General features: G+C 52.5%; 7 protein-coding genes and 1 non-coding gene across 8 annotated transcripts; 4 read left to right on the top strand and 4 right to left on the bottom strand.

Moving 5' to 3' along the window:
* Nucleotides 1–214: 214 nt before the first annotated feature.
* On the top strand, nt 215–5,086 carry QC762_117610 (uncharacterized protein). Its single transcript, XM_062886192.1, has 3 exons — nt 215–1,293; nt 1,770–2,626; nt 2,678–5,086. Exons 2-3 carry the CDS (start codon nt 1,839–1,841, stop codon nt 3,741–3,743), a joined length of 1,854 nt encoding a protein of 617 aa, XP_062749249.1. The 5' UTR covers nt 215–1,293; nt 1,770–1,838; the 3' UTR covers nt 3,744–5,086.
* A 2,494-nt stretch (nt 5,087–7,580) lies between these two features.
* Nucleotides 7,581–9,222, bottom strand: ARC35 (Arp complex subunit). Its single transcript, XM_062886191.1, has 4 exons — nt 8,917–9,222; nt 8,164–8,828; nt 7,962–8,111; nt 7,581–7,905 (listed from the first exon to the last, which is right to left on the bottom strand). Exons 1-4 carry the CDS (start codon nt 8,976–8,978, stop codon nt 7,826–7,828), a joined length of 957 nt encoding a protein of 318 aa, XP_062749248.1. The 5' UTR covers nt 8,979–9,222; the 3' UTR covers nt 7,581–7,825.
* A 5-nt stretch (nt 9,223–9,227) lies between these two features.
* On the top strand, nt 9,228–12,411 carry DIP2 (beta transducin). Its single transcript, XM_062886190.1, has 2 exons — nt 9,228–9,345; nt 9,401–12,411. Exons 1-2 carry the CDS (start codon nt 9,329–9,331, stop codon nt 12,267–12,269), a joined length of 2,886 nt encoding a protein of 961 aa, XP_062749247.1. The 5' UTR covers nt 9,228–9,328; the 3' UTR covers nt 12,270–12,411.
* Nucleotides 12,412–12,615: 204 nt separating this feature from the next.
* On the bottom strand, nt 12,616–14,931 carry QC762_117580 (uncharacterized protein; the record flags this gene model as incomplete). Its single annotated transcript, XM_062886189.1, is given in 2 exon segments — nt 12,616–12,719; nt 12,738–14,931. 2 exon segments carry the CDS (start codon nt 14,929–14,931, stop codon nt 12,616–12,618), a joined length of 2,298 nt encoding a protein of 765 aa, XP_062749246.1.
* Nucleotides 14,932–15,280: 349 nt separating this feature from the next.
* Nucleotides 15,281–15,376, bottom strand: QC762_0017350. Its single transcript has one exon. It is a non-coding gene; the product is annotated as a tRNA-Ile (tRNA).
* Nucleotides 15,377–15,517: 141 nt separating this feature from the next.
* QC762_117570 (uncharacterized protein) lies at nt 15,518–18,037 on the top strand (the record flags this gene model as incomplete). The annotated part of the gene is made up of 5 exons (XM_062886188.1): nt 15,518–16,946; nt 17,060–17,273; nt 17,454–17,487; nt 17,561–17,619; nt 17,969–18,037. Exons 1-5 carry the CDS (start codon nt 16,261–16,263, stop codon nt 18,035–18,037), a joined length of 1,062 nt encoding a protein of 353 aa, XP_062749245.1. The 5' UTR covers nt 15,518–16,260.
* A 2,712-nt stretch (nt 18,038–20,749) lies between these two features.
* Nucleotides 20,750–21,112, top strand: QC762_0017330 (uncharacterized protein; the record flags this gene model as incomplete). The annotated part of the gene is made up of 2 exons (XM_062883040.1): nt 20,750–20,765; nt 20,839–21,112. The coding sequence occupies 2 exons, from the start codon at nt 20,750–20,752 to the stop codon at nt 21,012–21,014; spliced, it is 192 nt and encodes a 63-aa protein (XP_062749244.1). The 3' UTR covers nt 21,015–21,112.
* Nucleotides 21,113–21,522: 410 nt separating this feature from the next.
* On the bottom strand, nt 21,523–25,969 carry QC762_117560 (uncharacterized protein; the record flags this gene model as incomplete). Its single annotated transcript, XM_062886187.1, has 5 exons — nt 21,523–23,039; nt 23,142–23,794; nt 23,873–24,087; nt 24,591–24,626; nt 25,964–25,969. 5 exons carry the CDS (start codon nt 25,967–25,969, stop codon nt 22,903–22,905), a joined length of 1,047 nt encoding a protein of 348 aa, XP_062749243.1. The 3' UTR covers nt 21,523–22,902.
* Between the last annotated feature and the right edge of the window lie 776 nt (nt 25,970–26,745).

Genomic DNA, 26,745 nt, shown 5'->3' with positions numbered 1-26,745 from the left:
AGCCCTGGTAAACCCGTTTTGGGGGTGTGGGAGAAGCTGCATGTCTGCGGCAGACGACTGGTTCTGCAAGCACTTTGGGTATCGATGCCATATGGCCATCGCTGCCCAACCTGTCGAGGCGGTCCTTCACAACCACTCGTTCGCCCAATTCAATCATGAGAACAGCGTCTCTGCCGCCCACCCTTCAGCGGCCCTCTCCCCGGGTACTCAGCAGTGCTGAGTCCTGTTCCCTTTTTTGCGCTCCCCATGCCGTGAAAATCGACCTATCACTCGGCTCCGGCAAAGCCCCCGCTGGAACATCGGCTGACAGAACCAGCCAGGCTTGACAAAGCTGGGGCGGCTTCCCAGGAAGAAGCCCGGGTCCAGCAAGCGATCACTGATTTGATATCAGATGCTACGGTTTGCGTGCCCGAGACTGGCCGCTATCCCCAGTTGATATCTTCCTCTTTTCATACAGTCCTATTCGGGAGGTTCCCTGGCTCCGTTCGACTGGTCCACATCTCCACTCTAGCCTTCCTCTCGTTCGTTCCTGTGAACCGTTAGCATCTGCTTTGCCGTTCCAGAATGCAAGTACCGGGGCGGTCACAAGAGGTACCCTTCCGAAACGGACTGTGAGAGGGGCAGAGGGCATCACCATCAGTCAATCGCAAGGCCGGTTGGTCTGGTGAGCTTCTTCCCTGGTTTGCGCCGTTGCGCTTCCCGCCAGGCAGGTTTCTTGTCCGACGCTCAGTCTGCCTTTTTCCTGGTTGCGTTTCCGGGAGTTTTCAGAGAGAGTACTTTGGACCCCCTGGCACGTTTGGGTGGTCCTTCAAATCGGATCTCTCTTCGCTACACTCCCCAGCCTCGAACACACACCCCCACAATGCACCACCCCCCTCCCCTCCCTTCCCCCTCTCCGAAAAAAGTCTCCCCCCATGCACATGCCCCCCTCTCCGCAACATCCACTCCCATGTACCACAGCCGTCTGCACTCCCATCACTCTTCAATTGGGCAAAGTCGGGTACGTACCCTGGGCTGCTCTGTTTCGGCGCTCGCAGAGAGTCGGGCCCTGATCACCTTCAAGTACATAACATAGAGGGAAGGACAACCCACTTCATCCCACTCTCCATCCACAATCCTCATTGTCATCATTGAACATTGTATGCTCTCCTCGTCTTCACAGAAAGCAAGATCGAGGATCTCTACCATCGTTTACACACCGACACCACCAACCATCATCGCCAGCAGACTGCCAGTCAAGGTCTGATAACCCCTCCTTCCAGAAAAACGACAGTGTGACTTGGATCCCAAAGAGTGAGTGACATTTCGGCTTCTCTCTCACCCAAAGGCCCCCCCCCCCCTCCTCCGACCCCTCCATGGATCACAACATGAATTCTTGGTTCTCTTAAACCTGCCCACCCCTGCCTCCCGCTCTTCTTCTAGCACATCCCCCACAAAAGCCAGTATCAATCCTCCTCCACTTGATCTTCTCTCTCATGTCTTCTCACCTTTCTTGACCTCTTACAAGAACAACACCACCTAACACTCCCTCCAAGCCCTCTTCACACAACCACCCCAACAGTTCCGCTTGAATGTTAGAAGTGTGAAAATTCTACCCGGTATGCATGATCCTGAGCGGGATTTTTTCCTGGTTTCTTTTTCTCCGCATATCCATGCCGCCCTGAGCCTCCCCTGCTCTCAGACCCCCAACGCCTCCCAGAAATAAAAAGCGGTGGCTTCGCCCTCACCGCTCCCCGGTCCGCTCAACAACTAACACAAACATATAATAGGAATTGGTCCACACACTTCTTAATATCAACACCCAACACACAAATCACAAATCACACCTGTGGCCCATCATGGTCTCAGCATTCCCAATGGACAACTTCTACAGAGGACCGTTATCAGTCGACACCAACCATGCTCAGAAATACTTTGAGGAGGAGGCTGACAGTATACTCGACGACAACATTCTTGACCAGAGCGGCATTGACTCGGGCTTCGAGAACTCCCCTTCTATGACGGATAGCAGAAGGGATTCCTTCGCAGTCGCCCCCTCGCTCTTCTCGCCAAAAACCGAGAGCTGGCAGCAAGTGGACATGCAGGCCGTCCCGTCGAACAACCCCTTCTTTGACGCTCAGAGCAACAACCCCTTCCTGCAGATGGACCGAGGCCAGCACGCCGTTTACGCGAACCAGACCTGGCCCATGACCAGCTCTGGATCCGCCACCCCTCAGATGCAGACATTTGACGGCCTCCCAGCGGAATACGACTCGGCTCCCATGAACATGTTCCCCAAGCCCAGCCCTTTCCAGGTGCAAGCGACGCCCTTTGGCAACCCCGGACCTCAGCCCGCCATGTTTCAGCAGCTCCCTCAGTCCATGCCCACCTCCCCCCAGAAGGACGTGTGGATGGCCCACGATGTCAAGAGCCAGGCCTTGAAGCGACCGCGACCCGCCAGCCCCTTGATCCGCTCTCACAACGACTTGCGGAGGGGTGATGGCATCCGGAAGAAGAACGCACGCTTCGACATCCCCGCTGAGCGCAACTTGACCAACATCGATCAGTTGATTGCCCAGTCCACCGATGAGCAAGAGATCAAGGAGCTCAAGCAGCAGAAACGACTCCTTCGCAACAGACAGGCTGCGTATGTACCTCGATCCCCATGCAAGCGAACAATGACTAACCATCTTCACAGCCTTGATTCCAGACAACGCAAGAAGCTTCACACTGAGCGTCTTGAGGATGAGAAGAAGCATTTCACCGAGGTGATCTCCTCCCTGGAGGACACCATCGCCGATCTGCAGAGGGAGCTTGAGAAACTCTCGATGGAGAAGCAGGACTACCAGACCTATGCCCACAACCTCGAGAGAGAGCGTGACGAGTTGATCAGCAAGCACACGATCGAATCGGGCGAGCTGCGGAAGAAGATCGGCGTCCTGACCAACCACGTGCAGTCCATGGAGGGTGCCACCTCTAACGCACCGGGCTTCCCCGGCGCTTTTAACGAGATGGACGGCATCACCATGGATGGTTCCTGGGAGAACATGCCCGTCTTTGGCGAGTTCCCCTTGGAGCAGACTGCCGAGGTCAAGCAGGAGATGCAGCTCGTCTCCACCAAGAAGCCCGAGATCGCTCTGCCGACCGACGCCGAGAAGCCCGCCCAGCCTGGCGGCCTCCTCTTCATGCTCTTCCTCGTCGGCGCTTTCGTCCTCTCGAGCCGCTCGACCCCCAGCATTCCCCGCGTGTCCGAGGATGTCCGCGCCGCGTCCGCGACCCTCCTCGAGAACGTGCTCAAGGATGCCGGCGTCAGCGGCCAGGCCCCCTCGGGGGTCGCTGCGATGGCTCCTCAGCCATCCGGCACCAGCTGGACCCAGGCCTCAGGCTCATCGCTCCCGCTTGCCACGCCGATGGTGGACAACGTCGCACCATCGATGCTCGGTGAGATGGCCGATGCCCTGACGCGGCCCACCGAACAGCAGACCAACGAGCAGATCTTCTCGCTTACGGCTGCGCAATATAATGACTTGACCTCGCAAGATTTCCTCCCTAGTGCTGGTGCCGAAAGGACTACGAGCCAGGGCAGACGCAATCTCGCCGAGGCTCTCGCCAACATGCGCAATGCCAATAAGCAGTCGGCTGCCGAAGTCTACACTCGGTCGCTGCTCTGGGACCAGGTTCCAAGCGACGTCGTCCGATCGTTTGCCAAGATGATTGCTGAGAGCAACTCTGCTCAAGCCTCCAGCGGCAACGACCGGTCATAAGCTATGGAACACCTTTGATGACGACTACACGACACGAGAGACGAGGTTCACGGCCTACGAATGACACTGCATGAAACACACACGACATGCATAGCGTTGGGCGCTTTCAGCATTTTTGGTTTTTCTTTTCCTCGGGGATGACTTTTTCTCAAACCCACCACACATACAATTCTTCCGCTCCCGCGACACACACACACACACACACAAAACAGATATCTACCAGCTCACGCTCTCCGACATTTGTTACTTCTTTGCGCTCTTGTGCGAACAGGAGTTGCCCGCCTTTTTTTTCTTTTTCTCTTTTGGACATTTTCCCAGCCTGATTTTCTGCGTTGTCCTTGTATTTGGTCTTTTCGATTGGCAAAACTAGCAAGCGAGCATTGGCTTTTCTGATTTTTCTTGGACGCATCTCCTCTACGATTAATGTTCTTTACTCTCCTACTATTTCGGACACGGCTTCTCTTTTCATATGGTATTTCCTATGGCGCTTGGTATTGGGTTGTTTCCAGCAGAGCTTTTTGCTGCGAGGTCGGCGGGCGGAACACGGCGAACATTGGCGGATTTGGATTGATTATTTTGTTACGACATCATTCCTTCTCCTTTGTACACTGGAGGATCGCCGTCGCGGGCCTGTCAGCGATGCGGAGAAATCTCTCGCAGACAGTCAGACTGGCAACACAATTTACACAACAAAATTGGGGTTGAGAAGGAAAACGGCGAGCATTTGTCCTTGTCAACATTGCGCGGGAAGCCCCTTGCGGGGAGGAAGAGCCCCGGCAACGCGGAGCCGTGCTGCGACCTGGACACCACAGTCACGACGACACCATCTTCATGAACGATTTTTATTTTCTTATGTCTTCAACACCTTCACTCGCCAATTTTTCACAAACATGTTTTGGGCCTGCCCTCCCCGCGGTTGTCTTTCACACACCGCCGGACTTCGCAGCGCCCCCCGAGGAGGAAAATGGGTCGGAACACAGCGGCAAGGGATGGGAGTCATATCTGAGCGAGTCGCCGGTAACACGGCGATGGCTCAACTGACTTTGCATCCCTCGCAGGAGGGGGACTCCAATTGGGTAGGAGTGACAGAAAAGGGCAGTCTTCTTTTTTTTATGGTCGCATCAAGAAGTACACGCCCGACCCTGTTCACCATCGCCCACAAGCAGTCACCCCCTCTTTGCGATGCCAGAAAACGGGGACTTGATTTGACGGATTTGGGTACATATTGTGGATTTCGCTTTTTCTTTTCTTCTATACAATTTTTTTTTTTCGTTTTTGGATATACTTTTCACGGCCACCAGACATATATGGAATTGAATAGTGAGAGGAGGAGGAAGGGGGGGGGGAAGAAGGGGGAGAGACATTTCTTTCGGACATGGTCCGGTTGTTGCTGGAACGCCCAACCATATGGATACCGCGATCGATACTCTCTTGGAATATTTCTTGTAGCTAGGACAGCGAATTAAATTTTCAGTACACCTTTTACATACTTTTACACTGCTCTGTACCTTGGTCTTTTTTGCATTCGTGATATTCTTCGCAGTAGCTTCATCTTTGGTAGTGACTGTTCCCGTGGAGGCCTCTTCCGAGACTTGAGCTCATGCATTAGTCCCAAAGGGATGCGACCGACCGAGCTGATGACGAGTTCTGATTCTTCTCGGGTTCGCTGGATTTCGGGCTGGCTATCTACCTAGGTAGGTAGTTACCAACCACCCAACGGACCTGCCTTGTCGGCTGCTGTGGAAGTCAGCGCTTGGTTATTTTCAGGGCGATGCTCCGGGTACGGAGTCTGACAGTCTGCCTGTCGGGATGCGGGCCGGTGGGGGTTGGTTCGAGTCAGAGTCATTCACGGGATGGGGAAGAGAAGTTCAGCCTGTTGGATGGAGTTGGGTAGGTTGGTAGCTAGCCAGCCAAGGCTCGTGACGAAAAGGGCTGAAGAGGGGAAGAAGGGCGCCTGTAACTGGCTCGATAAGAGTATTCTCCCGAGTCCGAGACATAAGGTAGCTACTCATCACAAGCTTCGAGAGCGGGATGCTGAGCGAGGCATAAGATTGACGTAAGTCCAATAGGTTGGTCACGCAACTGAGCCTGCTTTTCTTCTCACCCACACACAAACAGGGCAAGTTGGTGTGTGTGTGAGGGTGAGCAAGCAAATGATTGCACCATTTTCTTTTTATCTGCTTATGTATCCCCTCACGATGATGCATTTTCCACCAGTCAAGTGAAACTTTCCCCCGCCTTCACTTTCCATCCCCCACGAAAAGATACGAGGAGACTCGAATTCTCAAACTTGCTAGTTTCAGACACAGCATAATCTTTTTGCTTCAAGCTGGTTTATTGACCTGTAGTATTTTGCACTGCCTCAGCTGCAACCCCTTCTGTCGACCATATATTGCTCGGGACCGAAAGGAAGTCTCGGAATCTTCCAACGAGACCCAGCCGTTTTTCCAGCTGTAATCTATATTGCACGCAGTAAACTACCGGACTGGACAAAAAATACCTGGGAACGGCAGACTTTGGTCGGGAAGTGTGTGCAATCAAGCGATTTAGCCGGACCGAAACCTAGGACACCAGATACCCAACCCACTGGTGTGTGTGAGAGAGAGAAAGTGGTGAGGTAATTGGGTACCATAGCGATCACACCACCCTTCTGGAACACACCTGAACACACAGAGCCCGGGACACCTGCCTGACATCGAGATGGTAGCTGCAAAAGAGCCCACTCACACCTGGTGACGTTGCAAGACAGTATCAAAACCTGGGGGATGCACGTTTCGGCAGATGAAATGCACTCCGGAATGGGGGGGAGTTTGGGGGCTGAAACTTGAGAGGGGAGCTGACATGACGCCCAAACGTTCTTCGAATGACCGAGAGAGAGTACGGCAACCGGGAGGATCGGCCCGGATCGACTACCAATTGTCAATAACGTGATCTAAAGCTTCATCTTATCCATCACGTCACCCCTCTACACACACCTCCTGTCATAGAGGTAAACAAATCCACAACCCCAAACATGACCTCACCATGCCACCTATCAAACAGATAGTTCTACAATCCCGTCATATTACCACCATCCCCTTCCCAATCCGTCCACCGAGACTTCCCCCCTTTCAACCTCCCCAAACTCCCGGGTCAGATTAATCTATTTTCTCAACTTTTTGTCCTCCCTCTTTTGTAACCCACAACCCCATACCTCACGCGGAGACCGCCGACCACAAGCCCAAAAAGCACGGGCGAAACCGACAAGGTAGATAGGTAGGTTTCCAGCCATGAAGGGATCACAGCATAGGTCAGCCAGGGAAGGGGGAAAGGGCGCATGTCGTGTCCGCCCCCCACCCACCACCGCTAGGGTATGCCGTGCTCACCAGAAAAAAAGCAAACACCGCATCAAGCAGCAACGGGCAGTACGAGGCGGGGCGGACGGGACTGTGGGAGGGGCGTGTACCTAGGTAGGTAGGTAAGTAAAAGGAAAGGAAAAAACCCTAAACGAAGAGATACCGGACATGCGGCTCCGGCGGTGGGCACGACTTGAAGCTGTAACACGCCAGGTGGATGCTGTGAAACCTGGCCCTCTGGGTCAAGGGGTATGGCTAGATGAGTGAAAATGAGGGGATTCCGAAGACGGAAGGAGGAGTAAACGAAGAGCGTTGGTGGGTTTGCAAATTTTACAGTGCCGGATATGAATAGAAGGGAAAGTGCAGCTGACGGTTGAAGTGCCCCTGACAAGACAAGGTAAGATGTCCAAGGTACGCTACCCTGTATTGATATGTCAATATGTCAAAAAGAAACAAGTGAGGGTCTCCAAAGCGACTAGAACTAGTGGTATGATAAGATGGCGAAGGGGCAATGCGCCAATTCTATAAAGGGTAATGGATTACTGTGGCCAAGGGGTAGTGTGTTGACATGATGAAGGGGTAACGTGTTGATGTGGCAGTGGTTGATGCGGTAACGCAGTGATGTGGGAAGGAGCAGCGATCCAAGGTCTTGTCTGTAAATTAGTCACCCGACCGTTGCTTGCATTGCTCTACCCTATACACAACATCCATAAAAGACGCTCAACTCCAAAACACGCCCCAAACAAACTAGTTTCCAGCCTTGAAGGTTCTCCCGCTCGCTGTCTTGCGCTCCTTTTCTTCGTTCTCTGGTCTCGCTCTCCGGAGGACTGATATAAAGCGTTAGGATGATACTCAAGGGAACAGTGGTAGGGAATGAACTTACCCTGGAGGAAGTCTGCCGTCCGCCTTCTCATCCGAGTGTGGATATAAGCCTTGGAGGCCTTGATATGGTAGTGGAAGTAATCGCGGAAGGTCTGAATATGTGAAATAACATCATTCATACGCTGAGGAGTCAAGTGGCGAGGGAACAAAACTAGTTTGTATGTTAGCACATGTCAACCCACGCCGGTTATGTCGAGACATACCAAAAGTAACATAACCAATCTCCCCGGTGCCGGTATTCTTCACACCCGGCACACCCTGCAACTCCAATGGTGGATCATTCCTGAACAGCACCTGAGGCGCGTTCTGAATAGCTCTCCGGCGGGCATCCACAAACTCCTGGATGAACACCTTTCCAAACACGCGATCCGTCTCCTCCCTGAACACGGTACTGAAAATAACAGTGACGCGATCATGACTGGCCTTGACATAGATCGCCTCCTCCTCACGGTACTGAATAGCCTTCACGGACCCGCCCTCCTTGACACCCTGTGGCGCTTCTTCGGATGTGAACTTGGCCGCCTCGGCCTTCAGGTGGTAGTGCTCCTCGTACGCCTGCTTAAAAGGGGCAGCCATGGCATTGCGCTTCAACAGAGCAATCTTCATGATCAACGCATCGCGGGCTTCCTTGTCCTCTGGGAGATTCTCGAGGTCGATCTGGAGGGAAAAGTCATAACCCGGCTCGGGCGGGATAACATACGGGCCATATTCCTCAGCCAGGAGCTCCTCAGCGCCGTAACGAACAAGGTCCTTGTAGCAGCGGATTTGCATAGACACAACAATCTTCGTCTTGGTGTCGGGGGTGGAGATGTGGAAGATGACGCCGTCAAAGTCGGACACGGTCTGGTCGATGGACACGGGGGGTGCTCTGTGTTGGGCGCATTGTTGGTTAGCTATGGCGGTGATGGTCAGGGGGGGCTTGGCGGTGAGATTGGTAGAGACAAGACAACACTCACCCGGAGAAACGCTCCGTGAGCACCGTTTGTATCAGCACATTCTGGTAATCGAGCAGCAACATCTTGTCCCCTGGTTTCGGCTTCGACGGGTAGCTATGGTGTTGATGATGAAGTTGGGGGAAAGCTTTAGTGGGGCCTGTCAGTTGCAACTGGGAAGGCTGACGTTGCTCGGCTTGCGACAAGCTGCGGACCAGGCCCCTCCCCTGAAGCTACTGCCCCGCAATTCCTGGAGCCGCAGCCACTGAACCCCTGCCGACGGGTGTGGCTAGTGTCGGTGTTTTCACCTTTGCAATTCTTATCTTATCGCCGCCAAAAAAAAGTCCTGGGCAAGACAAGCACTTCCCTCGAAGCGCAAGGACATTCCACAACGATTGAGAGGTGCGCCTGCATTGGATAATCTCGAGTCGCAAATATGGTCAAGTCCTACCTGTAAGTATCTGTCTGAAACCATCGCTCTGTTCGATAACACCCCTAACCGTCTCAGAAAATTCGAGCCATCAAAGTCCTTCGGCGTCGTCGCATCCAGCAGCTCCAACATTGTCTGGTCGTCCAAGGACAAGACGAAAAGCAGCGCCGGCCAAGCTGTCGTCGCCGCCAATGAGGAGGTGCTAGTCTGGGATATCAAGAAGGGCGAACTCCTCAGCCGCTGGAAAGAAGAGAACAACAGAGCTCTGGTAACCGCAATCGCGCAAAGCAAGACCGACCCCGATCTGTTCGCTGTCGGCTACGAAAATGGCAGTATTCGCATTTGGGACAGCAAGATCGCCACTTCCGTAGTGAGCTTCAACGGCCACAAGTCGGCCGTCACTATTCTCGCTTTCGACAGGACTGGTGTGCGCCTGGCCTCCGGTTCGAAGGATACCGACGTTATTGTTTGGGATCTGGTGGCCGAGGTGGGACAGTACAAGCTGAGAGGACACAAAGATCAGGTTACCGGCCTGAGGTTCATTGAGCCGGAGCCGGTGGTGCAGGAAGAAGATGGAGAGCAGGCGTTGATGGCGGTGGGCAACGAGGGCGCAGAGGGATTCCTTCTTACGACAGGAAAAGATTCACTGATTAAGCTCTGGGATCTCTCATCCCGCCACTGTATCGAGACACACGTTGCGCAAAGCAATGGCGAATGCTGGGCGCTAGGAGTTTCGCCGGATCTGAGCGGCTGCGTGACTGCTGGGAACGATGGCGAAATGAAGGTGTGGGCATTGGATGTCGTGGCACTGGCTGCCTCGGCGCAACGAGTCGACCTTTCACAATCAGTAAACTTCCTCCACGACAGAGGCACATTACACCGATCGAGCAAAGAGCGCGCAGTCGAGGTTATTTTCCACCCCCGCCGGGATTACTTCGCCGTACACGGAGTCGAGAAGAACGTTGAAGTTTGGAGGATACGGACGGAATCAGAGGTCAAGAAGAGCTTGGCCAGGAAAAAGAAGAGAAGAAAGGAGAAGCTGGCAAAAGATAAGAAGGGTGCCGATGTTGACATGGAGGATGAGGGCGCCGACGACATCAACAAGGCCGAGATTTCTGATGTGTTTGCGCAGCACGTTATCGTACGAACCACGGGCAAGGTCAGATCAGTCGACTGGGCGATACAACAAGGGAGCAAGGACCTGCAATTACTTGTAGGGTCCACAAACAACTTGTTGGAGCTCTATACGATTGTTGGAAAGGACAAGCTCAAGTCCAAGACCGACGTCGCAGATTACAACAAGGCACTGGGTGTTGATCTCCCAGGCCATCGCACAGACGTCCGCTCGCTATCACTCAGCTCGGACGACAAAATGCTGGCATCTGCTGCCAATGGTTCGCTCAAGATTTGGAACGTAAAGACACAAGTTTGCATCAGAACATTTGAGTGTGGTTATGCGCTCTGCTGCGCATTTTTGCCAGGTGACAAGGTGGTTGTGGTGGGAACTAAGGAGGGAGAGCTCCAACTGTACGATGTGGCTTCCGCGGCGTTGCTGGAGAGCGTGAATGCACACGAGGGCCATGCTATCTGGGCGCTACAAGTCCACCCAGATGGCAAGTCTGTGGTGTCAGGAGGTGCCGACAAAGCAGCGAAATTCTGGGACTTCAAGATTGTCCAGGAGCAAGTTCTTGGCACCACGAGAACCACACCAAAACTCAAGCTGGTCCAGTCGAGGATACTCAAGGTATCTGACGACATTCTCAGTCTGAAATTCTCCCCCGACTCCAAGCTCCTGGCTGTGTCTCTCCTCGACAGCACAGTCAAGGTCTTCTTTGTTGACTCCCTCAAACTCTACCTCAACCTCTACGGCCACAAACTCCCCGTCTTAAGCATGGACATCTCCTTCGACAGCAAACTAATCATCACCTCCTCCGCCGACAAGAACATCAGAATATGGGGTCTCGATTTCGGCGATTGCCACAAAGCCTTGTTTGGTCACCAAGACTCGATCCTCCAAGTAGCCTTCATCCCCCACAACTCGGACGGCAACGGACATCACTTCTTTTCCGCGTCCAAAGACCGCACGATCAAATACTGGGACGGGGATAAATTCGAGCAAATCCAACGTATCGACGGCCACCACGGGGAGATCTGGGCCCTTGCCATCTCCCACGCGGGTAACTTCCTCGTGTCCGCCTCTCACGACAAGTCTATTCGTGTATGGGAGGAAACGGACGAGCAGATCTTCCTCGAGGAAGAGCGCGAAAAGGAACTGGAAGAGCTCTACGAATCTACGCTCACCACCTCCCTGGAGCAAGACGCCGACGCCCAGGATGAAAACCGCGAGGTTGCCGCAGCATCAAAACAGACGGTTGAGACGTTGATGGCAGGAGAGAGAATAGCCGAGGCCCTCGAGCTCGGCCTGGAAGACCTCAACGTGGTGAAAGAGTGGGAAGTAGCCAAGGCTTCCAACCCCAACCTTGCGCCGCCGCAACGGCACGCCATCTTCATGGCGCTGGGGAACATCACGGCGGAGCAATACGTGATGAACACCCTCTCCAAGATCAAAGCGTCCGCGCTCCACGATGCGCTTCTGGTTCTTCCCTTTGCGTCAGTGCCGATGCTGTTCACCTTTTTGAACCTCTTCGCGCTACGGAGCATGAACATCCCTCTCACCTGCAGGATCTTGTTTTTCATGCTCAAAACCCACCACAAGCAGATTGTCAGCAGCAGGACGATGCGCCAGATGCTGGACGGGATCAGAGTCAATCTGAGGCAGGCGCTGAGGAAGCAGAAGGATGAGATGGGGTATAATATTGCGGCGTTGAGGGTGGTGGGGATGCAGATTGAGGAGAGGAGTGTCAAGGGGTTCGTGGATGAGAATTGGGAGGAGGAGGAGAAGCAGAAGAAGGAGGTGAGGAAGAGGGCTTTTGCTAGTCTTTCTTAGACTTGGTAATGGATGGTTTGGGGCAAATGTGTGGTGAAGAAAAGCGAGTGGGGAGCTTTCTGATGGCTTGTTAAATGGCATGGTAGATAGAGATGGTGTTTCTGAATTTGAGTAAAATCTCAAGTTCAACATCTTTGAAGTTTTGTGATACTTTGTGCTGCTCTGGCAGTTTTTGTCATTATGATTATCTTGCGACTCAGTCCATGGTATCTTTCCCCCTACCCTTTTCCCAGTCCCCCTTGAATCACTTTCGCTTTAGTGAATATCAACGCTAAACTTGTTGTGTTTCCACGACAACAAAATACCACCCACATCCAGCACATTATTTACAAATTAATCAGGACCACTACTCCTCTTCACTCTCCACTGCCTCCGCCTCTGACGAAGCAGGTTGTGCATTGTCTTCGGGCGGTGTATCAACCATGACATCATCCTCATCACCCTCATCACCCTCATCACCCTCATCACCCTCATCATCACCGTCAGTCTCAACAACAGCAGGCGTTTCATACGGTGTCTCATACGCCTCCCCGTTCTGTGACGGTGACGAGTACTTTGCCTCTTCACTGTCGATTTCCATCCGCGTCGCATCCGCGCCATCATTAGGCGAGGACAACCCCGACAAAGAAGCAGGTGTCTCACCACCAGCCGAGTCTTCCAGCATCGCCTCTTGCTTCATCGCCTCCTCCATGACATGCTCCAGCACCTCCTCCATCGCGGTATCGTCTTCAGCCGTTGTGGGAGTGACGTTCGTCTCTTCTTGTGGTGTGGGGTCTTGCATAGTTTCTTCTAGGGTCGTTGCCGCAGCCTTTTCTGAATCAGCCTCCGCAGACGAGGAATCTCGATCTATTGCTGTTGACTCCCCTGAGACAGTATTTGCTGGCACCACCCCATCTTGATCACCACTTGGCGACATCGGCGCCTGAGTGCTGGGCGTCGGTTCACTGGCCTGATCGTGAACATGACTGTCGGGCCGATTTTTGTCGTTGCTGGCGTCTTGATGTTGTACATCGACCGAACCAGTTACCTGAGTTTCCGCAGGTGTAGAGACAGACGCATCAGAGCTAGAAGTAGAACCGGCCGCAGATGGGTCTTGGGCTGCAACGGGAGTTTGACCATTATTTCCGGACTCAAGCTGGGTACTGACACCGTTGGGCACGGCCGGAGGCGGCTGGACTCGAGACTTCGGCTTGCTGGCACGTCCGGTGTTCGCACCTGGTGTCCGTAATGAGGACCGGCCTTGGGATACGGCGTTCTGTGGTTGCGGGGGTGGACCGGCTTGGTTAGCTGGTGCGAACCCAGGTGGTGCATATGGGCCGATGTATCCTGACGGTCCTACATATGGAACTGGCGGCGACGGTCCAGTTGGTCTTTGCCCTTGTGGAGGTTGGGCATTAGGCGGAGGTCCATTTGATACGTGTGGCGGACGATAACCGGGTGGTGGTGGTGGAGTTTGCTGTTGTCCGGGATGCGGAGCTTGTGGTGGGCCTTGGGCTTGACCTGCCGAATGTTGACCGGTTTGCGGGGCCGGTTGTGGAGCCCGGTTGTGCATGTTACTCGGAGCTGGCGGCGTAAGCGCAGACGAAGGTGGGCCGGGATATACAGTCACAAAACATGGCGGCCCGAGCTCGACTGGTTGCCCGGCGTAAACAATGGGCAGCACCGTGCCCGGCGGTATGCAATGCTGCCCAGGATAGCTCCAAGGTCCGGGATGAGGCCCAGTGTATAGCACAACATAGTTTGAAGGGTCAAAAGCCGGCGGTATTTGTGGATACGCCGGAGCCTGGTGTGCGGCGGGTTGGAGGCCAGGTTTTCCGGGTTGCGGAGCATGCTGCGGAGCTGGTTGGGCTGCCGGCCGATTTGCTGGCGCGACGGGAGGGGTCTGAACCGGAGGGGCCTGTGCCACTGGCCTATTTTGAGCCGGTGGCATTTGCTGTGCCGGAGCGGGGGCTAATGGGGCAAATGGTCGAGGTGCTGGCGGAGGTGGTTTGTAATGCGGTTGTGGATTCACACGACCTATGATTCGAACGGACGGGGTCATCGGTGCTGTTGTTATTGGTACAGCAGACGAAGCCCCAGCAGATGACGAGGGAGTTGGAGTGGCACCGTTCGAATTTGGGTTCGCAACCGTCACCACTGGTTCCTCCTGCTGCATTCCTTCTTTGGTTCGAAATGTTGAACGCTGGCTCAGTGGTTTCCAGCCTTCCAACGCCTTTGGAACACCTCCTGGCCCGACCTTGGGGACTTCAATACCCGTCCCCTCGAGTAGTTTGTCCCGTGAATCCCACCATCCCTGAATCGTTGGCGTAGGAATCTTCCAAAAGTCCGAAGCTTCGGCGTACGTGGGTGCTCTGTACCAAACAAGTTCTCCATTCTCATTCTCGACAACCGGTTGTGTTGAGCAATCTTCTTGGGGCTGGCCAATCCGGCGGCGTGGTGTTTTTCGGGGGCCAGAGTCCGGGACGCGGTGGGTAAGGAGATAAAGCAATACTTCGATCTTGCGCTCGCGGGTGTAGCTTCGTTCGACGCGTTTAATCTGCTTGAGGGCCTTCGCCTTGAGCTTCTCAGACAAGGGTTTCGGCGCTGGCCCAGGCTTCTTTCTCTCGACTCCTTTCAAGGTCAGGGGCCGGCGAATTGGCGTAGTTTTTGGCGTGGGAGCCATGGTGGTTCCGTGGGAGGCAATGCCGACGCGCTGCCTCGGCCAAATCCAAAAGAATCGGCCATGAGACGAAAACCAATTGCGATGCTATCGGTCTCTTGTCCAATTGTCAATTGAGCTCAGGGTCGTGAACATGAGGTCCGTGCTGGCGCCGAATTTATTGTGAGCAAGAACAGCCTCCTCCAGACCTGGTTAGAGTCCGCCAAATATGGGCTTTGCTCCACATGGCTACATTGACAGCATGACATCCCAAAACCACCATATCCGACAAAAAAGTGGCCGTGGATTTTGAGGCAAGCAAAAGGAGAAGGAAAATAGTGAGCAGGCTCACAAAAAAACATACATAAGCGTATGCCCAATAACAGGATTGAACTGTTGACCTTCGCATACCATTTACAGGTGTGTACCAGTATTAGTACGACGCTCTAACCAGCTGAGCTAATCGGGCTTGATGATTTGTTAAAAACGAGAACGCGTTTTGGATACACGAGTGGCCTAAAACAATCAAGGTATTATGATGAGAGAAGCACAGGCCATACAGGAATAGTTGCTGCCTCGCGTTGGTAACTTCCGGTTGTCAGCCACTTCAGCTTTTCGACTCTGACATCAGCTGTCAAGAAGCACTGAAACAGACCTCTTCTTGCAGCCGTCATCTTTCCTTATTCTATCTTGGCTTTGCGAGAGGCAGCTTGTAACGGTCCTCACAGTTTCGCTTTCTACATGGTGTCTAGGTATATAATCATATGTCCGATCACATAGCAACATCACCGCAGTCAATTACCTGATGTACCAATGGCATGCTATGGCGGCCCGCTGAACCTTCTCCCCCTTGTCTTGGGGACGATGAGGGAGGGGTCCACGGGTGTGCCACAGCCCGCTCCGCAGCCTCCGCCGCGTTGGAGACTCCGCCCCGCCCCAAGGCCTGAATCTCAAACGGACGACATCCAATCTCCAGGAAGAATGCCGTCGGGCTGAGGACTTCAAACATGGCGCCAAGTGCAACTGAGAACATACCTTAACCACTGTCCCAATACATAGCCAGCCTCTCCTTCGTTTTGCTCTTCTTTTAATACCACAATCCTTCCTTCTCCTTTGCCGGCCTCAAGTACGTCGATATCTGTACCCTGCGTGGCTGTCGCATCGTGAATTTGGCAAGATTATAGGCAATCACACGTACCCAGCATAACCCAACCCACCTTGCCGGACCCCTCGGCTTCCCAAGAAACCAACTCTTCGACTTTCATTTTGTTTTACCGTAGGACTCAAATCGCAAACATATCCCGGTGCCAAACCTGACGTTAGCTTGCCTCGTGTCGACAAATCGTTACCAAGATGGGCTTCCGCGACAAGTTCAGGAAGAAGGAGGAGGAGGAGGGAAACAGCACCCTCAATTTCACGTTTGTGCGATCCGATACCCATAGTGCCGAGGTGATCCAGCCTCCAGGAGAACCCGTTGGTGCCAGTAACGACGGGTTCCTCAGTCCAGGCCCGCAAACACCCCAGAAGTCCCGCCGAAGCCTCGACGTCTTCCGAAGTAACCGCAGCCGAAGCGCATCTGCATCGAGCAACCAAGGCGGTGGCCACAAGCGCCTATCGCAACGGCTACACCTGAGCCGCAGTCCAGCCAGTAGCGAGATCGTACCGCAAGATCTGCCGGAGATCGTGGTTCCGGAGGGGGGCGTCGAGGACAAGGACGGGACCGAGTCGCAATGGGAGAAGCGAGCCACTCTGCTTGCTCGCGAGAACGAGAAGCATCGCAGCCGGCCAGGGACCCCCGATCACGGAAGTTCTCCCCCGACTCTACCTCAGTTGCGCTTAGGCGATGCGTCCGCGGACGAGGCGCCAGATCCCAGGGTCAAGGTGGTGTCATCGAAGGCCATCGACGAGGATATCCAGGAGGCTATCAGGTTGCATGAGGCAGGAAAACTGGAAGAGTCGACGGCGTTGTTTGGCCGGTTAGCGGATCCTAAGGGGGCCAACAACCCCCTTAGCCAGGTTCTCTATGGTCTCGCCCTCAGGTATGTGCCTCTGCCATGCCTGCACTAGAGACAGAAGTGTCCATCTCGCAAAGCATCAACAAAATGGCGGGCTGGTCCAATGATGGTTATGTTCGTAAGCTAACGGATATCAGACACGGATGGGGTTGCCAACCGAACACTGCTGCCGCCGTCAACTATCTCTCTGCGGCAGCATCCAACGCCGCCGAGATTGAGCAGATGGCCCTCCAAGCAGGACTCAAGAAAGGAGGAGCAGCCAAGGGCGAGCTGGTTCTGGCCATATTCGAATTGGCCAATTGCTTCCGACACGGATGGGGTATTGCCAAGGACCCCATTGCTGCAAAGCAGGTAGGTTTGTTTTTCTTGCTGCTGCTTGTTGATTTGAATGCAACGGCGAACGGTTAACGGTGACGTCTCAACGTGTGGCTGGTATGCATATCGAGTTTTGCACAAGTGTGCTCGAGAGAGCTCCTCCTGAAGCGTCGTGGGTTGAACACATCTTTTGTTGATACTGACAATGCATCTCAGTACTACGAAACGGCAGCGAATCTCGGCGATACTGGTATGTTGGCCGTCCATTTCTGGACTACGCCCGTGGAGAGCAAGCTAACCAGCTCATCTTTTGTTGTTTACAGACGCGATGAACGAAGTCGCATGGTGCTATCTTGAGGGGTTCGGCACTAAGAAGGACAAGGTCAGTAAATATTGTCTCACATTTTCTCAGATGTCAACTTTTTTTTTTGGTCGCTTGTACACACATGAAGGCCGGCATCGAGATTGCCTGGGCGTGACCATGCCAGCTGGACAAGCAGCAGCGGCAGACTTCCCACGTTCACATTTTCCGGTCGGTCTGTCAACAAGTGATGCCGGTTGGAAGTGTGGCTTTCTTGTCGAATTAGGAGAAGTTGGGCATCAACGGGGCTTTTTTGCCTGAAAAGGACGAATCACAATTCGCAAGCTTCTTTCAGTGAGGGGGGGAAGCACCACACTCTTTTTAAGGTCCATCACATGAGGCTGACAGTTGAACTGCATGAACACAACAGTTTACGGCAGCGAAGTACTACCGGAGAGCCGAAGAAAACGGAAACAAGATTATTGGAAACACCTGGTAAGCACATATCCGGCTTTTTTTTCTCCTTCTCTTCTTTCCCACACAAGACTGCAGTTACGCAGTGTGTGGTGATTTACGCAACGGCAGAACAATGTTGCAGATATGACTTGCGTCTTGTTTGCGTGATAGGTTGAGCAAAACTGCTCGTTCTGTCTCGATAGCCATACGTTTTTCTGTCCGCCCTACTTTTTGTTCTCTCACCACACCCCCTCCACCGTCTTGGATTCTGAGAGGTTGATATCCTTTGATATGTACCTTTGTCCGATTGGGTTGTTTTAATGGAGGGGGCGTGGTGTAAGGGTGGGTGGTGCAGGTCTCCGTTTCTTTTTGCTGGAGCCAAGTGCCGGTTGTACGCCCACCCCGTGGTGTGTTGCCCTCTTGCTGTGTTTACTTATCACCGCATTTTTGTATCGCCGGCCCGTAAGATGCGGATGGATGCTGTGTAATTTGTGGTGTGGTACGGTTACTCAAGGGAAGCGGGAATCGGTTGGGCAGATTTTCTGGTTTGGTTTTGGTTTGGGGGAGACTGGAGAGCTGACGGCGAGTTTTTTTAGGATTTGGAAGGACAAGTACAACCCGGAGAATCAGAAGAAGAAGTGAGATGGAGAGCGGTACAAAGTCGGGACAGGGCGAAGGGGGGGGAGTGGGAGTAGTAAATGGAGGAGGTTTGTGTCTCTTTTGGCCTTGTGTTTTTGGTGTTGCTTGGAGGGAAATGGGAGGTTTGCTGGGTTGGTTTTACTGGACAGTTGGATATCCTCAGGGGGTTTGCTTCTGGAGTTTTGTGTTTTAGGATTCCCTTTTGGATAGGTGGCAAGCCGTTATAATCACAATTGTTGGATCACGCGATAATTGATTGAGTCCGTACAGACCATACAATGAGGATATGCTGTGATCTGAGGGGACGAGACCCTGATACACAGACGATGAGCAGTGGTGGTAGGTGGCGGCGAGGGCGGCTGTTGAGAAAAACAAAACAAAACAAAACAAAAAAAAAAAAAAAAAAAGAGAGTGGACAATTGGGTTTCTTGGTAGATGGGCGCGATTTACATTGTATAAAGGTACCGAACAACAACAACCACTGGTATGGCCTTGTCGTTTCGGCAGTCCTTGCCACGGAGGTGCAGAGTGCATACTGTAATCGGTATTGGATGAACTTAAAGGCAAGGGGGTGGGGGAGGCGCGGGTATCGTGAGATTTTTGGGATGCTGCTTTGAGAAAATGCCCATGTGGAAAGTTTTGAGGCGGGAGAAAATGTTTGAAGCGGTCATTGAGTGGTTGGGAGAGAGGACGGGGAAAGGGGCGTTGTGCGACAGGAGTTATCATGTTGCAATAAGGCAGATTCGTCTGGTCTGAACAGTCTGGTCATTGCCCTTAGGCATTTTTGGCCTTACTATTTTGTGAGTTTTGCATGGCTTTTGTCATTTCTTTGGGGAGAGACGGGGACGTTTCATAGGCACAGAGGAGGAGTTCGTTGGGTTTGGTTGGAAGTTCCGTGATATTTTCGTTTGAGATTTCTTGGTTTGATGGAGAGCGTTGGTAAGTGGAATGGCTTTATTGATTTTTATGCTTTATTTAGGAAGATATTAGGCACTAAATGTGGCTAACATGGATGATGACTTGCTTTACCTGCTTGGGGGGTTTGCCACTGTGGATTTTGGTTTCTTGATGTCTGTTTACTCCTTGTGTATGGTGTTGACATCAATGTGAAACGGGAAACTGCTTTTTGCCATCATGAAATACCACTCTGGTGCTGGCGCTCCTTTCGAGTGGGACGGAATGGCCGGGGTCTGGAACTCCAGATCGCATTATGTGTGGATTGTAGGCGCACAAGTATTGGACTAGACCTACATAGATGGTTGAAAGACAGGTTATGTAGCACCGGCGCAAAAGCGCGAGTGCAACATGATTGAAGCTCTGTCGATGTTATGATCATAAGCGAGAGGAGGAATCTGCTGACAGCGAGTTGACGACAAGAAAAAGAGGAAACTGGGCATGGATTCCTACTCGTCCAGCCTATCGCACGTTATGGAACCCGTACCCAGGCTAAGCTTGACAGCATATACCTACTTTGGGCAGGGAGGCATGCAGCATTAGCTTGGTCTTGTGCTAGTTTCGGAGTTTTTTGACCGTGTTGCTTCTGTTGGTGTAGACTAGACAGTTTACCAAGAGACTAGGTAGAGTTGCTGTTTCGAATGGGAGCTCGTTTTGAAGGTTCGGATGATAGTCAGGATAGAATTGAGTTTAGGTCCCGTCTATCGTCTCATCCCATCCCGATGTTTGGATCCAAGGTGGAGAGGGGGTTAAGATAATAGGTTGTATGCATTTAAGGAGGAGTAAACGGACCGAGCGAGAGGAAGTATCTTGAAGTTGCGGACTTGAACCTCGAAAAACGGACTTGGTCTTGCATTCAAGAGGCCCAGAAGCCGCGTTTCAAGGTTGGGAGTGGCGAAAGCAACCTCACTCAAGTCATACTCTGGGCTAGACCCTTTTTTTGTTCGTGACTTGCTGTGGTGGGATGGTGTAAGCGATTTCCCCTGTCAATCATCTCTGAATATCGCCCCTACGACAGAGGCGATCGTCCTAAATGGCCAGGCGCGAAGTAAACCCTCCGATAGAACCTAAGAATGACAAGAGAATGTAGCACAACACTGCCCGTAAGGTTCCACAAACTGTAGTAGAACTTGGCTGCAACCCTTTTGTGGCGTGATTATAGATGAGTCCCTATTTTCGTGTGTATTCGATCTTGTCTCAGGTCATCCCGGCTGGGGCATCCGTCGGCGGTTTTGCTGATCACAAACACAGGCTTGTTCAAGTTTCGGAGTCACATGGGGTTTGGGCCTAGGCTCCGGTTTGTGGGTTGGGTTGAAACTGTGCCTGACGGCCGATGCCGGACCGGAGCGGGACCGGGGCTCGTGCTTCCTTCCGTGTCACTGGTGCCCGGCCCCGGTTCCTCTCCGGTGTTTGCTTTCCGCATCTGAAAGCAAGAAAAGACTGCTTTAAACAAGGGAAACTGTAAGCGATTTCTTGGAAGTAGTACTCGGTAAAGGCTGTAACTGTGATTATCACATCTCTAAGCCGTGAACTACAGTTTGCACCCCCATACACCGTGCTTCGCAGTGCAAGCTGGGACGGTTGACTGAATACATATCCTTGCCACACCGGCGAGCACAAAGACAACTAACGTCCATGAATCTATAATCTCCAAGCTTTCAGGATAGAAATAGATGACTAAACGGCAAGTCTGGGACGAAAGTTCGGACGACAAGCTAAGTGTAGCCAGCTTTTGAGCCACGACACATATAATCTGGATAAGCAGATCATCACGTGGAAGCATATTTGCAGCGTGAAACAAAGTCAGGTGGTAAGCCCATGGTATTGATACACGAGCTCTAACTTTCATGGATCACTTTTAATCGGTAGTCCGTATCAACCGACGCAGCATTGAGAACACTGACTCACAACCACGAACATTCTCAACACATATTGGCTCCCTGGAATAAGCACCGTTGAACCCTCACTTATATGCCTTTGCATCACCGAGCCTACCTACAGTGCAGATAATAACAACAAGTGCTGTTTTTTCCACATCTCTTGAGCCCCCCTGTTCTATAATTGTCAACTGAACTCCAAGCACCTCCTGAGAAGATATCCCACATGTCCTATCTATTTACCCAATCTCCTTTTGATACTTTAACGGTCATATTCGACTCACATTCTAAGGTTCTGCCTTCCACTCAATCATACACCCAACGTATAGCTACTCCCACCACATCAAAAACCACACTGCTTACACAACACCATCCGTGAGCAACAATAATCATGAAAACACATCCAAAGCACTTCACCACATCTCTCATCCTCACCCCAATCATAAACAGCGAAACTCAAAAATAAAACAAATTAACCAGTTTATTCAGCCCTAAACACCCTACCACCAACTCCATTTTTCGATCTTTTGGGCTATGGTTGCCAGGCAAATGTCGTATGTTGGTGATCAGTTTAATATTCTCAAGCCAACTATTTCCCAACTCCAACCTCCCATATTTCACAAAAACCCACAAAATAAATAAAAAATAGCCCTGGTTTCTCAAACTGTGTGTCGAGCTATTGTAAGAAGAAAAGCGAAAAAAGAAACGTAAAAACATATCCTTCCCCCATCATCCCAGCTCTCCCCAACCCCAGCGCTTGCAAACGCAAAATTTTGAGAATGCCACGCCCGCAAACCATCCAGAGCGATTGTTTCCGAGCGAAAAAAAAAACTTCAAAATCTTCTTCGTTGCCGAGCGATTTTTTTCTTTGGCAAACAAATTTTTGCCAAGTGTTGAGATGAAAGAACTTCGCCATGTCGAAGACCAAATCTCAAAACAACAACGACCCCTTGCCGCACCACCACTCCTCCTTTCCCTTACTCTACTAAGTATTCCTCCGGATTTGGGAGAACGCCGTTCGACATAGGGTATAAGAGGAGGAGGAGGTTTGGCGATGACGAGGGGGGTCGGGTGGCAAAGTCGAGAGATTGATTGGCGATTTGGCGATGGCGAAGGGGGAAAGCCGGAAAAAGATCGCGAAGAAAGAAGCCCATGTTGCAATATGTTGATACACTTCCCACAAAAAAAACCACCCCGTTGTGCTGTGCTGTGAATAAGTCGCGATGATCAGTTCGTTCCAACCTCAAACTTCCATCTCCAGCAGCCTCAATGCGCCAGGTGTTTAACCCTCGTTCTGACGGCGAGGACAAACACCACCAGCACCGGCAGCACCACCACCACGGCCATGGCCCTGACCGCCACGTCCGTTGCCGCCAGGAGCACCATCAGCACCACCTCCTCCACGACCCTGTTGTCCAGAAACGCCCGGAGAGGAGTCCTACTCCCCCCGGGGACGCTTCGCACCATGCGGATTCTGGGCTTGGCTGTTCCCACCGCCACCGAACCCACCAGCACCACCCGAACCTCCACCAAACCCGAACGGCTGGGAAAACTGGTTGCCCATCCCTTGGAAGGCTGAGATGGGTCCTTTCGCGTTAGCAGGCGGTCAAAAAAAGAAAAGAAAAAGTCGAGACGGCCCAGTGCCGCCAGGGAAAAAGTCAGTTCTGGGGTCCTTACCAGGCATACCACCCATGGGTCCACCCATACCCATTGGGCCAGCACCACCCATCATCATGGGGTTCATACCAGCACCCATTCCCATCATGCCACCGCCAGCCATGGGGTTCATGGGCATCATGCCCATGGCATTTCCAGCGCCGCCACCACCGCGACCGCGCATGCCACCACCACGACCCATCATGCCCATTCCACCTCTGTTGTTGAACCCGCCACCACCATAACCACCGCCACCGCCACCGCCACCGCCAGCGTTGAAGCCCATGTTGTTACCGGGGTTGAACTGGTTGTTCATGCCGCCCTGGTAATTGCTATAACCACCGCGGTTCATCTGACCACGAGGAGTGTAACCACCTCTACCGCGGTAACCGCCACCACCAAAGCCGTTGTTGCCGCCCTGGTAGCTGTTCGGGCGCTGCGAATCATTGTGGTTTGGGCCAACAGGAGGACGACCACCACCTTGGCCATCTCTGGGAGCGCCGCCCCGGTTGGGGGTGTCCTTGGGCAGCGTCCGGAAAGGGTTGAACGACGGATTGTTGTAAATCGCCGTGGGACGCTTCGACGCCGGCTGATTCGGCTCGTTGGCCAGTGACTCGATGCGGTGCTTGACCGCCGTGGCGGCCTGCTGGGACGTGAACTCGACATAAGCTTGTCTAATCCGATGTATTGGTGTTAGCAAACCGCTCCAAGGCTTTTATCTGATGTGCGAGAGAAAACAAAACAAAACTTACCCCTTGCTCTTGCCGTTAACCTTGTGCTCGCTGAAAGTAATGTCTTTGAGTTCAGCCTCACATTGGGCCTGAACAGCCCAACCGCGGATGTCGTCGTCAGTCGTCCACCAGTTCAGCTCATTGATGAGCAGCGCGGTGGTGGCGCCGGGGTCGACAGGGCGCTCATCCGAACCTTCACCCTCCTTGCGCTTGATGCCCTGCTTGGGCTGGGGGCTCTGACGCGGCTGGGCCTGGCCGTCAGACTCGCCCATGTCGTACAGGTCGGCGCCGTTGTGGCCCTGACCCTGGTTCTCGTCACCGTTCTCACCGGCGTAGTCATAGTCCTCGTGGTTGCCCTGGCTATTGCCGGCGTGGGCATCCTCTCTGTCATAGTGACCGCTGTTGCCGTTCTCTTGGTGATCGTTACCGCCCTGGTCATTCTTCTCATCCCCGTAGACGTCGAGGACGAAATCGTCGTTCTCAGCCATTGTGGATGCTTGTGTGAGAGTTCTTGTGTGCTTTGAAATCAGATATGATTAAGCCCTGGCTATTAGATTAGAATACATGCCCAAACGGAAACAAAAATGTACGGTTGCGATTCGTAATCGGCACCCTTGGCTCGAGACAGCATGTCCCAGCTTCAACGCCGACCAAGTGAAAGTGCAAATATGATGCGATGAAAAGGATGATCCATAAAGATGTGATAGGAAAACAAAGGCAGAGAGTTTGTAATACGTACACTTCGATCAACCTTCAAGGTGGCGATCGACGAAAACTGAAATCAAGGAGTCAAGCTCTGTGCTTGTGAACTCCTGGTGCTGGCTTTTTGTTTGCCCTTCTTCCCTCTCAAGTGTGGTTCTTGGAGATACAGGTGTGAAAGATGAGGATTAAATCCCAATGATTTGCTTCCTCTTGAACTGCCAACTCTGAAAAACCCTGCCTAAAACCCTAGATCATGGTTATTGTCTGTTCTCCTCGAAAAGCTGTGAAACCAAAGTGAGAGCTGTGCAGTCAGTGGGAATCACTCGGAGAAGGTAGGATAAAGTGAGGGAAATGAGGGACGAGTGCAGGGCGAACATAGGACACTCCCTAGGGAGAACCTAGTGAGCTCCTTGTGACTTCTGCCTGAGCATTGGTCATTAGGAGCAACTTCGCCGACCCCACCCAAAGTAAACAATGGGGAAAGGGGTGGGAAAAGCAGGTCTGCCAAGAGCGACTAGGCGTGGCCAGTGCAGCAGCTGTAATAGGGGTGTAGTGTGGTGTGTAGAAGCAAGGTGAAGAGGATGATGGGGTTTCACGACCACATAACGTCTTGGCTGGACTGAAGCTTGATGTCGATAGATCTAGAAGACCGGGCTGTGATGGGTGGTAGACTTACGTTGCGGTCAGGTCGGTGCTATCTGGAGGCCGAATACTTGTTAGCTTCAGGTCTTTCATAAGTGAATAGAAGGTGAATGGTATACCTTATGGCTGAATTAAGCGGTCGGTTTGAAGACGGTAATGAGGAACTATTATCAAGTGTTAGTAATGTCCTGGACAAACAGGGAGGGTGTAGCGAGGTGAAGAAGGTGAAGGCAGCGGACGGGGAGGACAATCAAGGTAGCAGACCCGGTGGAGAGTCGCTTGCTGGAGTTGTGCTTGGCTTGATGAAGAAGTGACTGGGTGGACAAGCGACTCGAAGGTGAAGGGGTACTCAAGATCAACGAGGCATAGAGTGGAAGAACAGGATGTGATTGAAGAAGGGTTCTCAAGTCCAACTGTGGCTGTGGAAGAAAAGGTGTTGGTGCAGGGGAAAAGAAACAAGAGGGGGTTTCCAAATACCTGAATGGTGGATGGGTGTTGTGGTAGACAACGCTGATAGGGCTGACTGTTAGGTCGAGGAAAATTGAGAAGCGATACTATTGTGTCCTGTATACGTCATCGACGTACGGGATCGCTATTGAAGGGAACCACGAGAGAGTATGGGTGCTCGCGTGGATAGGTAGGCAATAGGATAGAAGGGTGCTGAATGTGGAGGGAGTATATAAACGGGGAGAAGTTGAGAAGATTAAAGTTGTCCGATGTGTGTCCAGTCCACGCTAACAAAGCAGTGTTTCAAAGACAGAGGGAAACCGCCATTCAGATGAGATATAATGGGTGTTGTAAGAGGATGATACAATGATTGTTTGTTTGTTTACACCCTGATCACCAACAAGCCCAGGAATGACGAACAACAATGAATCCAGCCGGGAAGGGAACGATGGTGCTATCTGTGATTGGGGGGATACAATGAGAGGTGGACGAAAACACATCTGAGGAGTTTGAGAAGGATAAAGCAGAGGTGAGGTAGGAAATTACTGCTACTGGCAGTGTGGTCAAAAGAGACCGGACCAAACTAGTCCTCGCCCGCGACCACAGTTGGGGATGAAGGGAAAACCAAAAGATGATGGCAAAGAATCGTAAATACATACCTGATATGATGGTTCAAGTGTGGTCGTAGTCCTGGATCTGCTGTAACCTGTGAGAAAAGGTCGCGAGAGCTGGTGATGAGTGATTCGTGGGGGGGAAATGCCACGAAGAACGAGAACGAGGTTGCAGGAAGAAAAAGTCTTTGGTAGTGTGGGGTGAGGAGTGACCACAAGGCAGAAATAAACAATCCTGGGTGGAGGAAGGGAGCTCGGGGCAGGGCGTGGGCGGTGTGGCGTACCTGTGAGGGGGTCAGCACACCTAGTAGTTGATTATGGCCAGTTATTTTTGTGTCTAGTCCAGTAACAGAAGCAATGAGAGCACTGTTGCCAAAATTTCAGGCGGTAAACTACCCCCAAGTAGGCGTCCAGTCTTCCATAGCCAATTCCCCAGGGAAATCGGGAAGCAGAGTAACAGACACACGATCCAACCCCTAGAAGTGTTCCAGT

This window comes from Podospora pseudocomata, assembly GCF_035222375.1.
Source record: "Podospora pseudocomata strain CBS 415.72m chromosome 1 map unlocalized CBS415.72m_1, whole genome shotgun sequence".
Taxonomy (NCBI): Eukaryota; Fungi; Ascomycota; class Sordariomycetes; order Sordariales; family Podosporaceae; genus Podospora; species Podospora pseudocomata.
Note: the sequence above shows the minus strand (reverse complement) of the source record. Positions and strands in the feature narration are given on the sequence as shown.

Bases quoted from the DNA above. Each gene is read 5' to 3' on its own strand.
- QC762_117610 (XM_062886192.1), top strand. From the start codon at position 1,839: ATGGTCTCAGCATTCCCAATGGACAACTTCTACAGAGGACCGTTATCA. The intron at 2,627-2,677 runs GTATGTACCTCG...CCATCTTCACAG, and splicing joins CTTCGCAACAGACAGGCTGC to CCTTGATTCCAGACAACGCA.
- ARC35 (XM_062886191.1), bottom strand. From the start codon at position 8,978: ATGTTGCTGCTCGATTACCAGAATGTGCTGATACAAACGGTGCTCACG. The intron at 8,829-8,916 runs GTGAGTGTTGTC...CGCCCAACACAG, and splicing joins CTCACGGAGCGTTTCTCCGG to AGCACCCCCCGTGTCCATCG. The intron at 7,906-7,961 runs GTAAGTTCATTC...GCTTTATATCAG, and splicing joins GACGGCAGACTTCCTCCAGG to TCCTCCGGAGAGCGAGACCA.